General features: G+C 43.4%; 1 protein-coding gene across 1 annotated transcript in view; it reads left to right on the top strand.

The window, feature by feature from the left end:
- dym (dymeclin) overlaps nt 1-14884 on the top strand; it is a 92215-nt gene that overhangs the window by 64660 nt on the left and 12671 nt on the right. The window contains exon 14 of the mRNA XM_067258121.1: nt 10104-10209. Coding sequence (XP_067114222.1) covers nt 10104-10209 — 106 coding nt within the window. The remainder of the gene's footprint in view (nt 1-10103; nt 10210-14884) is intronic.

The following is a 14884-nucleotide window of genomic DNA, read 5'->3' as shown; positions in this document are numbered from 1 at the left end:
TGTAAATGAAAAACATTTGCAAAAAAGAAACTTGTAATAAACGATCATGCAGTTCAAGTACCCCTTAACTGGCCCCGAACATGTTTGATAAAAATAAAACTATATAAATAATATATATATTTATACCATGGTCTGGGTGAATACTCGATTCGGATTGGCTGCAGGGGTGTTGGACACCTACTAAGTAGTTCCAGCGAAACTGTTCACCGTTCAAAATCATTGCGCTGGCTACATAGTATCAGTTCTTTGATAGTATAAGCCTGTAAGTGTCTGAAACAAATAACCATAACAACAGGGCCTCAAAGCCTCTGTTTACAATTTTGAAAGACTAACAAGCGAACATGTAATTACAACAATGAGTGACTTCAATATTTCTTTTAACCTATTTGGAAAATGATACTTTTCTGAATTTACTGTGTCAGTGTCACGTAACCGCTCATCTCACATCCCATTCGCTATTCACCTCGCTAGTCAATCTACTTCAGACAGGCTGCTGCCAACACGACATGCCAACACGACACGATTATTTTTTTCATAAAAATCTTGATTTGGGGACAATGACATGGCAGGATAGCTAGTCTTGTTGTTAAAAATACTGTCAAATTATTAATTTGACAGTATTTTTTTTTACTAGGCCTACTATTAGGCCTAATAGTAGCCTAGCCGATACTTTGTTTCGTGAAAATCTTGATATTGATTTGGGGACAATGACATGGCTGGTTAGCTAGCTAGTCGTCTTGTCAAACATATTGTGGTATAATTTTAGTAATCATGGATGATTTTGTATGTATTGTTTTATTTATAAATCTCACGTACCCTCTACAGTACCGAAACGTACCCCTAGGGGTACGCGTACCCCCTTTTGAGAATCACTGGTCTAAGGCAGGGGTTACCAAACTTTTCAGCCCACAACCCTTAAAATAATGGTGCCAGTGACTCACCAGAACCTGCTCCCGGTGCACGTTCTGTGTTTGATGTGATGCATTTTCGGGAGCTCGATAGTTAATGCGATTGGCAAAATGTTTGGCCTTTGAGTGCAAAAGAGTTTTTGAGCTTTGCATAAAATAAACATAGCCGTTTTTAAATTGGTAAAACCTTGTCTAGTGAAGGTATTTTTGTCTTAATTTTTCAGCCCCACCCTTACGTTTCTTAGCCTGGTTTTCCATCGTTATTCTTCTCCCGGTTGTACCGATGGCCAGTCCGCTACTGCGGGGCTGTGTCCGCGGTGGAGGATTTTCAAGTCATATTATTTTAAATTTTCGTACTGTCAGGGGCTGCTGCAGCACCCTCAGCACCCATAGTTCCCGCGGCCATGGGTATTCCCTCTCCACTGACATCCAAAACTCATCCAGTGTCTTGGCTGAGAACGCTGCCTTTAACGTTCGGTCGCTTGACAGTTCAACTAGTCCTGACTCTAAAAAGGGGCATACGTGTAGGGGTCCACATATACCAAGGCAGCACAGGGTGACAAGGGAGTTGGGTGGGGGTGACATGGGAGGGTTTGCGGTTCTGTGCTGCACAGAGGGCTGGAGGAAGGATCTGGGGTGTTGTGGTGTTCGTCCTTGCGTGACTGCGTGTGTGAGAGCGAGAGAGAGGGAAATGACAAAAGAAAAAAAAGTCTAGCAGGTGTCCTGGTCATTTGCCCATCTCCCAGTAGGTCACAATGACTCAGCTTCCAGGTGCTCTGTCCAGACCAAACACAGACAATGGAACAGGCAGTAGCCTGCAGCCCCAAAATCTATCAATTAATTACCCACCAGGCTCCCAGGCACCTTAATTAAAAAATATATATTTATTATTTTGTTCCATCAACTTTGCACATCTCTATTTGAAATGTTATAATCTATTCAAATATATTTATTTTTAAACCAACAGCACAAGTGTTGTCTGAAAGGCTGTTATTCGTATTAATTTGAACCTGTGTGGTAGTGAAATGATTCATATTTAGCAGTGGTGGCCTGGAGGTCTACTTAGCAACACAAGAATGTCAGTCTCCCCAGCCAGACAGTTCACACACTATGCTCAATGGTGGCAAAATCATTTAATGGATGGCTGTACTGCCAAACAAAAAACAATATTATTAGCACAGTACAGTTCATTAGACTGTTTCCTTGACTCATAAAACCAAGACCTGATGAAGAACCGACCAGCTTCTCTGTTTGTGTCCATGTGTGTCTATGTGCTTGTGTGTGTAGCCTGTGTAAGCCTTGTCCTCCCCTGTGTATTACTAGCAGACTGTTTAATCTTTGCTGCATGTTATTAGTGAGCATTAGTACACGCCATCTGCTATGTGCAAACTGGTGGGCGGGAAGCTCATGTCTGGAGCGTTGGACAGTGTGGGAATGTGCAAGTGTGTCAAGGGTTTAATTTTCCAGCAAATAGCATAGCCGTGATGCGTGTTGAGGTGTGTGTGAGGAGAGAACTCCGAGACGTGATGTGTATGTCCATCCCCCAGCCATCACATCTTTCCATCACACACCCATCATGTACTCTCAGACAACCGAGCAGCATCGTACAACAAACATGATTTAACGTCCCATAACATATTTTGCTCTAGGCTTTGGTAGAAGGTCAGGGAGAGGTGAAGGTTGGGTTAGCTGAATTGTGATGATACTTGAACGATTCTGCAGATGAAGTACCCAAACCGCAATTCTAATTGCGACCTAACTGAAATCACGCAGATCCCAGCAGCTACGCTGCGTTCTGACTTACGGTGTGTCCACTGCAGCGACGCGAATCGCTTGCCTTCCCACAGTGCACCACTCTCGGGGGCGTGTCAGACAGATTAATGCAGAGCTGTAGTTTTCTAAAGTAACTGTTGTAGTTCGTATGACGTCATGGCAAAGTGTGCACACTTGGGTTTACGCACTCGCAATATCAATCAAAATACAACTCAGAACTGTTTAATAGATATACACGTTGACATGTGTAAAAACGTTTTATAATATTACTCGAAGTCTCTGCTAATCCGCGATACGATAGATATCCCAGCCGGGATATCTACGCTAGTTACCACAGAACGAAGTTACGTGATGTGACAAGACTGAATTTAAAAGTACAAAAAAAACACCAGGAGCACCGACAACGTCGGCAACCCTGCGCCAGGCCTTCAATGTCTCTGTACAAATACAGAGACGTATCGTACAGGACTGGATATGCAGCTGTAGCGGGGTATACACGTTTAAGATTAGAAATACTTAATCTCTGATAAAGTATTTAGTTGACGGGACACCACCCCAGGATTTGTTAAAGGGCCTGAGGAATCCTTATTGATAATCGTAATAATCAGTCTAATCTTAAGTAGTTAATTATATGAAAGTAGAGCAATGAAAGTACTTAATTCTATGAAAGTAGAGCAGATCAGATAACGTGAGGGATAGCGTGAGTATTATACACAATGATTTATTTAAGAAAATGTAATTATAATGAACAAATACCAGAGAAGTTATAGGTTAGTTGAGAGTGAGTTGAGTTGAACAGTATACAGAAGAACCTAAACTATGAAGAGAGCGGAATACAAGATGATAGGTTGAGAGCGCGTGGGAAGGGGGAAGGGAGAGAGAGAGAGAGATGGGCTTCTGGAGAACAATGGCGAGAGTATGTTAACTAATCCTAACGAAAGTTAGGTTAAGTCATTTGCACACCAAAATCAAATGTAACAAATTATATCACAATATGCCAATGTTCACAAGTAAGAAATGTAGCAATCTTGCAGTTACTGTTGTCAGTTTGAAGAATAAGAGTCAAAGTTTATTCGTCGTTGTCAAACGGTCAGAGCAAAGGAATCTTTCGTTAAAGTTCCTGGTGGTCCAGTGAGTTGCTGATTGAGAAGGATAGGTCAGATGTGTCGCGAACACTTCCGGTGAATCCTTGCGAAAAAGCAAGGTTTGCTTGTGCGTTGGGATTTTATAATCCTTGCGAAAGGGGGGTATCCTTTTGGAGGTGAACTCTTTGATTGGTCAGTTACTACCCATCTGGGCGTCATCCTGAGATTCGCGTATAGGTGTGAAGTGGTTGGTAACTCTGAGTTCAGTTATTTAAAATGTCCATGTATTGCTTATACTTCAAAATATAACAATACAACATTAATACATGGTTTAGTTTGTAGATTAAAATAATTTTGATATCAAGATTGACTGATTGACTGAGTCAGGTGGCTGAGCAGTGAGGGAATCGGGCTAGTAATCCGAAGGTTGCCAGTTCGATTCCCGGTCATGCCAACTGACGTTGTGTCCTTGGGCAAGGCACTTCACCCTACTTGCCTCGGGGGAATGTCCCTGTACTTACTATAAGTCGCTCTGGATAAGAGCATCTGCTAAATGACTAAATGTAAATGTAACAGGAAAGGAAGTTACATTAAAACATCAAATTACATCAACATAGCATTAGCTGGTCTTGATGGACCAGGATAATTGTTTGGCTATCGATTTTTACGTTTAACATGCAATATATACTTTTGCATAAGTAGCCTACTATTTGCAACATGCTTCGATAGCCAAACAAATGTCCTGCACGTAACTCTATCAGGCTATTGCATTTTGTACTTCTTTCGATCAATTTCTTGTTAGTTACTGCATCCATTCAGCGACGAAGTGTTGTACCTACCCTTTCCGTTTTGAGTTAATGTAATGTGTTTTTGAGTTAATGTAATGTTGTTTCCCATTTGGGGGAGCGTGTCTTTGTATTGGGGGGAGGTGAGCACGTCATCTTATTTGGGGGAAGTTGATTCGTATTTGGGGGGAGTGATTTCATTTGGGGGATGCACTCATATTAGTGGGTGTGATTTGCACTTCAGGGCCACCGTACAATGACCCGGAAGATGGATTGTCAACCACCCGCTTAGCTGTCATGCAAACCAGGTGCTGTCTGCTGTTAGCATGGCTGGTCAGGGATTGTTTTCGAAAATTGTTGGTGCCTGTGTAAAAAGACTCACTTTTGTCTGCTTTAGACGGGAACATACGACATGACACAGTGCATCTTAGTTCCATAAAAAAGTCGCTTCCGTTTGAGCTCATAGCTCTCCTTTGCTGCCATCTTCACCTCAGTGTCTCGCGCCAGTTGTTAAAAAATGTACTGAGATTATAGAATTGTAATTCGACAACCACTCGTCACTCACTACTCAACTCTTGATCGGCTAACGGTGCTCCCCACGAGCTGCAAAGTTATTTATGCATTTAGCAGATAGCAAAACATGCAGGCTGTTAAGTTTTACGATGCCATTTATTTTTTCCATCAATGCTTTGCAGTGGCCCGATCGGGACAGTGAGTTGCTAGTTTAAATGTCCCTACATTACTTTTTACTGGGCCATCGGGCCATCGTTATTGTCGAGCCCTGACACCTGTAAAGCAAGTTCTGGGTTAGCGGGTCAGATTTTCAGTAGCACACGAGGACATCATAACATGGTCCAAGTATTGCCAAAAATTCCAGAATTGTATTAGTTTGGAACTTCTAAGCTATAAGCTACAATCTCTGCTTTCTCTTCTGATTATCCAGCTCTCAAATTATACATTTAGTCCTGGTTCGCTTATCGTCCATTTTTTAACACCGAACTTAAACAACCTTCCAGGCTGTGGGATATTCCATCCCCACTCCTAAAGACCGCATTGCGAATCAATAGATTTGGTCTGAAGTCAAGTTCCCTTCAACATTGTTTCAACTCTTTGTTTCCCTGAACATGCTGCCGACTTGACATTCTCCTTTTCGCAGACGGGGAAGTCTGCGAAGGTTTCAGGCAAAAATCGCTTAAGTGCCTGCACTGACATTTTCTTCTGCTCACACAGCTCCTTCACCAGCTCAAGGATACATTTCTGTCTGCTTATTGTTACGTTCATGCACTCTTTGTACAGAACATAGGCATTAATTGTAGCCAGGTCTAAGATGTTGTAAAATACAGCTACCAGCCAACGGCGGCTGCCTCCCTTTACCAAATATATCCGCGCCATCTGGTCCATAACATCCACGCTATATTTATTGTGCTGTAGTCTGAAATTGTATTGGGTAGTTTCTTTATGCCATTATCAGTAGAAACTGTATGATGCATTGTGCTCAGGATGCATACATTTTGCTTTGGTTTTGCCTGCTAAATCAAGAGTGAGACATCTCCAGCTCTCAGCACCTTGTTGGAAAGTCTTTCAGATTGTGCCTGTGTACAGGGGGGCATTTCTCGTCTTTTTGTATTCATTGTACCAATAATGGTGGTTTTAGTCACCAAAAGATTGTTTCTCTTTGAAAATAGCATTTCCCAAGTCGGCCGACCAATAATCATCCAGTTACATGCTATTACTGCCCATAATACCTCTCGAATAAACAAGACTCACAAATACTTTTAGTTCGTCATCTGTCACTTTTCATTATTATTTTGCTCAGCTTCCGTGTATTTTCAAATTTCTGTCCATATTTCTGTGTCAAACACTTCAAACTGCTCAATGGATTTGTTATGTGTTCCTTGGCATAACATGTGGGCCCAGGGGTTTCTCTCATTATATTGCCCTCTCGCGCTCTAACCCGAAGGTTGCCAGCAGTTTGTTCAACCCATACTGTTATGTCTTTCGCCACCTCTTGAAATGTGTTCCCAGCACACTCAATTTCAGAGTCAATTACAGAATTTAGAATTCTCGCAAAATGCTATTATGTTTCCTCTAGGATTAGCAGGTCTGTCCGAACCCAACAAAATCACCAGTTAACTTAATTTAAATTTGCCATAACTTTAGACAAATACAATTACAGGCTTAAATGAACTGACAACATAAGTTATACGACTTACAGTTCTCAAGGACGCACACGCAATCTCAACTGCGGTGTGAAGCGAGTGTCCGTGCTATTCTCCGACATGCACTCTAAAGGCCGCAATATGCTTCTGCGTCTCCGTTTACGGATTGGCGGGCGCACGGATACGCACGGATATGGACGGATAGACTGCGTTTATGGTTCTCCGTAGGCTGTGGGTGCTGAAAACAATTCACCGCCAGAATAGTAGGTGGCGCAACGGTTTTTTGTAAATCGTCGTGGAGTGTTTATTTACCTAGGTTATCGAGAAGTCGGAGCAAATTTACAAATGAGACGTTTCATCAATAAAATACGCACATTTTCAGCAACTACACTGCCCATTTCTCGTCACATTTTAATTCAGATGCTGATTTACATGTACTGTTTAGCTGAAATATGAATTGTGAAAACTTACATCAATGGCGGTCAAAGGATTCTGTTCGTCCTGTTTATCCCGGCAACCCCGCCCCTGACGCAAGCGATTCTTAATACTGACCAATCACAGCCAAGGGGGTCTCCGTAGCTCTCAGTCGCTCACGACGGATAGTTAGAAAATTCAGGAGGTGCACGTCGAGCTCTCCGGGGCTCTCCGAGGGCTGACGGAGAGCTCGTAGAGGGCGTTCCTCGGAGAAGAGGGCGTTCCCATGTGTCCGTTTTTTCGAAGCATATATAAGCCTTAACAATCACTGCTGATAGACGGCCTAAAATTTTGTACAGCCCTATTTCTGTGACTCTTTCCTATTACTGCCACGACAAAATCAGCATAGAGGAAACACTGGCTATTGTGAATCTAATGATCATGACAGCCCCGTCCAGGCCTCATTTTATTAGGCTTATATTCATGAATGGGTTAGCATTAGCAAAATTGTTGCAAACTATCAAGTCATAACGCCTAAAATAACAAGTTTACTCGAAGTATCATTATGTGTCAGTAACAACGTCCCAGTCTGAAGACTAGGGGGTCATATGATGTGACCGGCATGTGATGTCAAACGGAAAGTATGCGTGGATACAAGCAATGCGGGACAATACATTTTTACACTGACATTGTCACCAGGGGAAAGAACTTCAGAGTGTCACCTTTCAAAAGAGACCACAACCATGCATGTACTCCAATACACATTCCAAACAAAGACTCGATTGTGCTTCTTGTTTGTTAAGGTACTTCATGTCGCAAGGCATGGTGCCTGAAGATAGCTTCCGGCTCTTTCTAATAAGATCACACAACAAAGTCACAATATATCATAAAAACTCCTATAAACTCCAAATAAAGGATTATCTAATCTAAAAACGACCTCTTCTTTGTGTGTTCTTCATATGCTTGATGGTAGACAACCAGATAAAAGGTTCTCTATAAGGACGCTGTAGCGGAGAACCATGCTGGGAGTGACTCTTGAACAGTGGAGAGTGTCTCTCCACTGTTTACCTGGTCAGTGGCGTCTCTAGCACTGAATCCCTGGTGGGGCACAATAAACTCTGAATAGGCATCATCCAAATCATCTATAACTACACATAGGCCTACCTACTTGCCCAATGAATCCGAACACAAACACACCTCATTAACTAAATCAGAAATGCACATAACGTAACGCGGAGTCAGGGATGAGTGACGTCATCGACAGTGAAAGCATTTTGCACGGCATTAACACCCCAACAAAGTCCATTTTGACCTGCCGCAAGGACAACAGAAGAGTGATTTTTTTTGCTTCACTAACTGTTAAAAAATATTTCCTCTTGAACTACATTTTTTTTTTCTTTTCATTTCCAGACTGAACAATATAAAAAATACTCTGGCTGGTGTGGTCCCAAACGTTTAATCTCAATTTTTTCCTCAAATGGCAAGGTGCTAAATTGACTTGTCGACTCAATTCATAATTCAGTAGTGGCTGGCCAACATACGATAACTGAATGATCAAGGATGACAGTTTTGATTTTGGCAGCTTGCTGGGTAGCAACAACATGCCACGTTAACGTCTTGACGTATGTAATTTTATGTTTTATTGGCTATGTAGCCAATATGATTGTGCGCCACAGCTCATTATTGAAAGCCCGTTGCACCTGCGCACAGTGTTTTCAATTGCTCACTCTATTGCTCAATCCATCTACCTGGCTTTCCTGTGATGCTGCGCCAATGACAAACCCCCAACCCTGTGGCTACCACTGCTTAAACTGACATTCGCCAACTCCGGCACAAGTCGAAAATTTTCTTGATGTATGTATGACTAGGTTCAGCCTGTATTTTACACCTCTCTTTCACCAACTGTCTCTGGAGGAGGGGATCTCTCACCGAATGGCTCCTCCCACTGTGTCTTCCACAGTGGGAGGAACTCAAATTAGTTATTCTGGGAGTTTTTCCTTGTCTTTCTTGAGGGTTTAGGTTGTTTTGAGGGGCAGTTCTATGGCCGTATGTGAAGCCCTCTGTGAGATTGCTTGTAAAAAGGGCTATACAAATATATTTGAATTGACTCACTTGGTTAAACAAATGCAGAGGGGCAGGCCCCATGCTCATGAAACAAAGACTGCACGGAGAAGTACCTTTATGCAACAGATAAGATGACAGAGACATTTGGAATGGATCGGACACTGTTGTCATATGCAGGTTTCCCGCTGACAATGTGTTAGTTAGGGGGGGGGGGGGGCTTTTAAAATGTTTTAATGCGTTCTGCAAAGAAGGTAGACTGGTGTTGGTCACAGTTTGGAATGAGAGGGAGAAAACAGGACAGAGTAATATCGGCGGATATCGTAGTTAAAGCGGCAGGCGTGTGTTGCTAAGGAGGCTGCCTTAGCTGCAAAGTGCTGCGGGAACCCTTGATATGTAATAAACGTGCAACTGTTAATTTCAAAATATTACAGATTAAATAAAAAAATATACTGATGTTTTATAATGATATAATACTGATCGTATCGTGCACAGCTCCACAGTGATGTCTGGTATGCCCCGGCGTTGAATACTATTAGACATGGGTTTCTCAATTGCACTGGGTTTCCATAGCCCCTTTTACACAGCCTGTTCAAGGTGAAAACACAGAATGGGTGTTATTGTTGTACCGGCATTAAGCCGGCAGTGGAGGTAGTCACAGTGCCAATTCGACGTCTGGGTAAAAAGGAGAGCCGGCATGGCGGGAGAGTACACGCTAGCAATGGCGTTGATGTCAAGCCTCTGATTCATGTAAAATCCCACACTTGATGGCATTATGCCGACTTTCTTTGTAAACAAGCAAAGCCAACATAATGACTGGTCTTTATGTCTTTACGGCAAAATTGTGGAATCTCTGTATAAAAGGGGCTAATGTTAACTAATCCAGTCTTTATCCATGTCCACTTCTCTCCCACCCAGTCTGTTTGCACTGCTGTCCAAAAAGCACAACAAGGTCCTAGAACAGGCCACGCAGTCCCTCAGGGGGCCCAGAGGGAGCGACGACAGCAATGCACTTCCCGACTATGTGAGTATGTTTACCTATGTACACAAACACACATCTGCTCCTGTTTCTGTCTGTCTATGTCTGGCGCTGTGTCTGGTCTATGTGTTAATGAAAAGGGGAGTGGTTGTCTCTGTCTGGGTCTGTGTCTGGGCCTGGGGAGGACTGGTCAGACATCAGGGGGTGCCTCAGCCCCAGGGTTCCATTTCTGAGACAGGCTGTGGGTGTGTTAATGTGTGTGTTTGTATGTTCTCCAAGACATGCTGTGACACTCTATGAGGCTGTTCGGGCACAAGGAAATTGGCCCTTTGTTTGGTTGCCTATTCCATGTTCATGTCCCCAGTTTGGTCCCAAGTGACACACATTACCCAGGACTTCAAAAAAAAACTAAGCCTTTGTTATAGATTCCAGTATCAAACTCCTCATATATAGATGATCATTTCACCCAAAGACGAGTGTTTGTCTGTAGTCTTGTGTAAGAGAGAGAGAATGCTACTTTTACTCTTAAAAGATACTGATATGACCTGGTCCGAGCCATTTGAGACTAGATGTGACACAGCTCTGGATTTCACACGGTTAGGATTCTCTATGACAGATGGAGTCAACAATAATCTTAGTCCTGTATAGGAGCATTCTGTAGTCAACACATATGTTGTTAAGGCAACATTGTGTTGAGACCGGGTGAGAACTGGATTTACACTAGTCTATTGAATATGGGATATTGTAACTCTCTGAGGGCTGCTTATGGAATACGATTTGTAGAACACACATACAGATATATGTACATATACATAATACATGTGCTAACAGTAGATTTACTGTTCAATACTGTACAGTAGACAGCACGTCTACTGTACAATACATGTGCTAACAGTAGATCTACTCACAGCCTCTGTGTGTGTCAGGGAGGTTATCTCAGTGACAAGCTACACTTTGCCATCAGGGCTGGCAACTGATCTACCATGACTTCATGCCGCAGCCACACACCCTTGCGGACACAGACAGCATGGGGGGAAGATGGAGGGAGGGGGGATGAATGTGGGGGTGGTTGGTCGGTAATCAAAGCTGACTCCTCACAGAAAGGGGTGGGCCACCAGGCCACCTATAGAGACACACAGGGGATCTGTCAATCCAGCTTACTGTCATACACAAACATTCATGCACGCATACTCCAGCCCCCTTCCCAGAAAGCCTTCCTCATCCCTCATCATGCATGAATGTGTGTGTTTGGAGGGTTGGTTACTCCCAACCTGGCCTGTTCTTTGTCAATGCAACACATGGCAAAAGGACAAGCTTTAATGTACTGTGTACCTAAAGGTTTTTTCATCTCTCTCTCTCCCTCCATCCCCTTCTCTCTGACCGTCTCTTGCCACTTGCTCTCTTTTGTCTCTCTCCCTCTCTCTCTATTCTCCTCAATGGATGTAGGTGCAAAATAAAGCAGCTGGCTCTGACGGTGTTGTGCTTTGAGCTGCCTGAGGGGTGTGGGGTTGGGTGGGTCGTGTGTTTGTGTGACTGGAAACAATGCAATTTGGCCCAGCCCTGCTCCACTGAAAGAAAGCTAAAAGGAGGGAGGGAGAGCTAATGTGTATTTAATGTGGGATTGTCCCCCATCTATAATTGGTCTTTTAGGCAAGAGGTAGGGAGGAGGTATATTAAAAAACACTGTGGGTGTTTTCCGAATGCGTCAGTGCATCTCTACTCCACACAGACAAATACAGCTCCCGTCCCTCAGTCTGTAGGGTGTGTAGGGAGCTGGCTCTGGTTAATGTCAGGGATTAGAGGGGGTTAGGCCCTGGAGCCCCCGGGGGACAGGATGGGGCCCCTAGCCCAGACAGGGGCTGCTCTCCCCGGGGGCCGCAGCCATTCCCATCCCCCCTCAACACTCCCTCGACTGGGGGTTATCCCCATGTTTAACCTTGGATATTCTGTGTGTGTGCGCACTGATGAGAAAAGAGTAACATCTGATAAACATACACATCCTTCAGTCCCATCCCTCACCATCCCAATGGTTCTTGTCATATGAAACAACAGGGGCCTCCTCTTGTCCTGATGCAGTCTGGGATTGTTTCCATGACATTTGTTGTTTATCACAATCCTGTAGCTTTATGTGGAGGCCAAGATACAGCTACTCCATGTCATACAGACAGTACTCTCCCTATTTTGGACTCCAGTCCTAGCTCATTAAAGGAGCCTAGAGGGAGCACAAGGGCCACAGGTGGCAGTCGATGACTTACAGGCATGCAAACAGGTCAGGGGTGGAAAAAGGTGATACGTGAAAAAGGATATGGTGAACCCCCGACCCTCTATGGGGGTCCGGGGGTTGGTCCCCCGGAAGAAAATTGATAACATTTTAAAGTTAAACGCATGAATCTGGTGCACTTTGAGAGCAAAATTAAGAGGCTAGATCTATGTAGAATCTGTGCTCTTGTAAATAATGTCATGTTCGTTTAACCATAAAGACATTTTTTGTAAAGCATACATCATAAAAAACAATTAGACAAACAGGATTACCTGTGTTGAACTACTTTAAAAAGCAAAAGTCAAAAGCATCACTTACTGTAAAGCTAACACACATCCAATAGATATCATTTTTAATATTGTATTCAAATTGTTTCTACTAGATGATGTAAGATGGGTCTGTAAACCTCTCCCCTCTCTGCCTCTGATCGGCTGTGAGCTTTAGGCATTAGGAGTGACGATTGGTTCCAGAGCCAGTTGTAAAGTTGGGAAGCACAGGTAAAATGCTGTGATGGCCACGACCCACCACAACCCCCCCCCCCCCTCCCCCCAATAAAAAAAAAATCTAACTCATCGGATCTGCACGAATCATGTACGTTACCCATTTTGGTTTCAAAAAGGTGTGTCTCACCCTAAGGTGAGGAGTTTGCATGCCTGGACATAACCAGCTTTGCAGGGGTTATCCTGCAGGAGTTCAGCCATTGTCAAAACACTTTATGCCTGAGTGACTTTCCTCAGCCACCTCCACCTACCTGCCTGTTTGTTTCTGTGTCCCTTTCTGCCTGCTTTTTTGTGTGCCTGCTTTTATGTCTGCCTGCTTGACTGCTCCTTGTTTGGTTGTCCGCTCCTCTTCTCTCTCTCTCTCTCTCTCTCTCTCTCTCTCTCTCTCTCTCTCACTGTCTGCCTGCTTGTCTGTAGATTCTGTCTGCTTGTCTGTCTGCCTATTTGATTGCCTGCTTGTGTCCTTCCCTTTCCACCTTCATGCTAGGTCTGTTTCTGGACAGGAAGTGGGAGGGACGCTCCAGACAGTGCTCTCGACAATCCTAATGGCAGAGCCAGCCAGTCATTAAGACAGCCCTGCTGTGTCCTGGCCTTTCAGTGCAGCCTCAAAACAGCTAGTGCCCACACACAAACACAGGAGCAAGCACACACACATAGGGGCATGCTCTCACTAGGTTTCTCTCTTTCTCTTGTTCTCTATCACTCTCTCTCTCTACTTCTCTCTTCCTGTGTCTCCAAGCTAGGGGTGGACGGTATGAACAGTATAGAAATATACAGATATGAATTTGGCCTACGATATGGATTTTGACTATACCGTGCTAACCGTGGTAGAACCTTCCAGAAATAAGATAAGTCACAGCCCCATTCACACAAGGCACAGCATAAAATTGCCGTACGTAACTTTTACTCAAATATTGCAATCAATCTACACAAACATTGCAAGCAATCTTCCGCATCCTCATAATCAGTATTGCACAGATGGAGTACCTTACCCCATCCAAATCCATCTGAGTGTGGTAGATTAGCTGCAGTGGTGCAGAATGCATTCTATTCAAACTAATGGACTAGACATTTTAAGAAAAACAAATATATTGTGATATATACCGTTACCGTCCATGCTTAAAAACGTATACAGTGATATACATTTTAGACCTTACCACCCAGCCCTACTCCAAGCTTAATGGCGTCCAGGCCTGTAATGGCATCTACAGTTGTGTTCAAAATAATAGCAGTCCAACATGACTAACTAGATCAATCACTGTTTTTGGTAGAAATTATATTATTACATGGCAAATAGTTTACTAGTAGGTGTAGTAGAGCCAGAGAAACCAACAGACCCAACATTCATAATATAGATGCTCCTGAGTCTGTGTTATTGAATAATTAGTTGAAAGGGGCGTGTTCCAAAAAAGAATTCTGAGAGAATTCCCCTAATTCTCTCAGAAAACCAGAAATTGATAGGCTGCTCAGCTAAAATTATCTCCAATGCGTTAAAATGGAAAGCAAAACCAGAGAGATGTGGAAGAAAACGGAAGACTACCATTCAAGCCCCCTGCAAAGTCCCACTGTTAATAAAAAGACGTGCTGAAGAGGATACAATTTGCCAAAGAACATGTAGACTGGCCTAAAGAGAAATGGAGAAACATTTTGTGGACTGATGAGAGTAAGATTGTTCTTTTCGGGTCCAAGGGCCACAGACAGTTTGTCAGACGACCCCCAAACACTTAATTCAAGCCACAGTACACTCTGAAGACCCTGAAGCATGGTGGTGCAGGCATCATGATATTGGGCTGTTTCTCTTACTATGGTATCGGGCCTATTTATCGCATACCAGGGATCATGAATCAATTTGCTTATATCAAAATACTCGGAGGTCATGCTGCCTTTTGCTGAAGAGGAAATGCCCTTAAAATATGTATTTCAACAAGACAACGATCCCAAACACACCAGTAAGCAAGCA

Source organism: Osmerus mordax, chromosome 20 (assembly GCF_038355195.1).
Source record: "Osmerus mordax isolate fOsmMor3 chromosome 20, fOsmMor3.pri, whole genome shotgun sequence".
Taxonomy (NCBI): domain Eukaryota; kingdom Metazoa; phylum Chordata; class Actinopteri; order Osmeriformes; family Osmeridae; genus Osmerus; species Osmerus mordax.
This window is presented reverse-complemented; position numbering and strand designations above follow the sequence as displayed.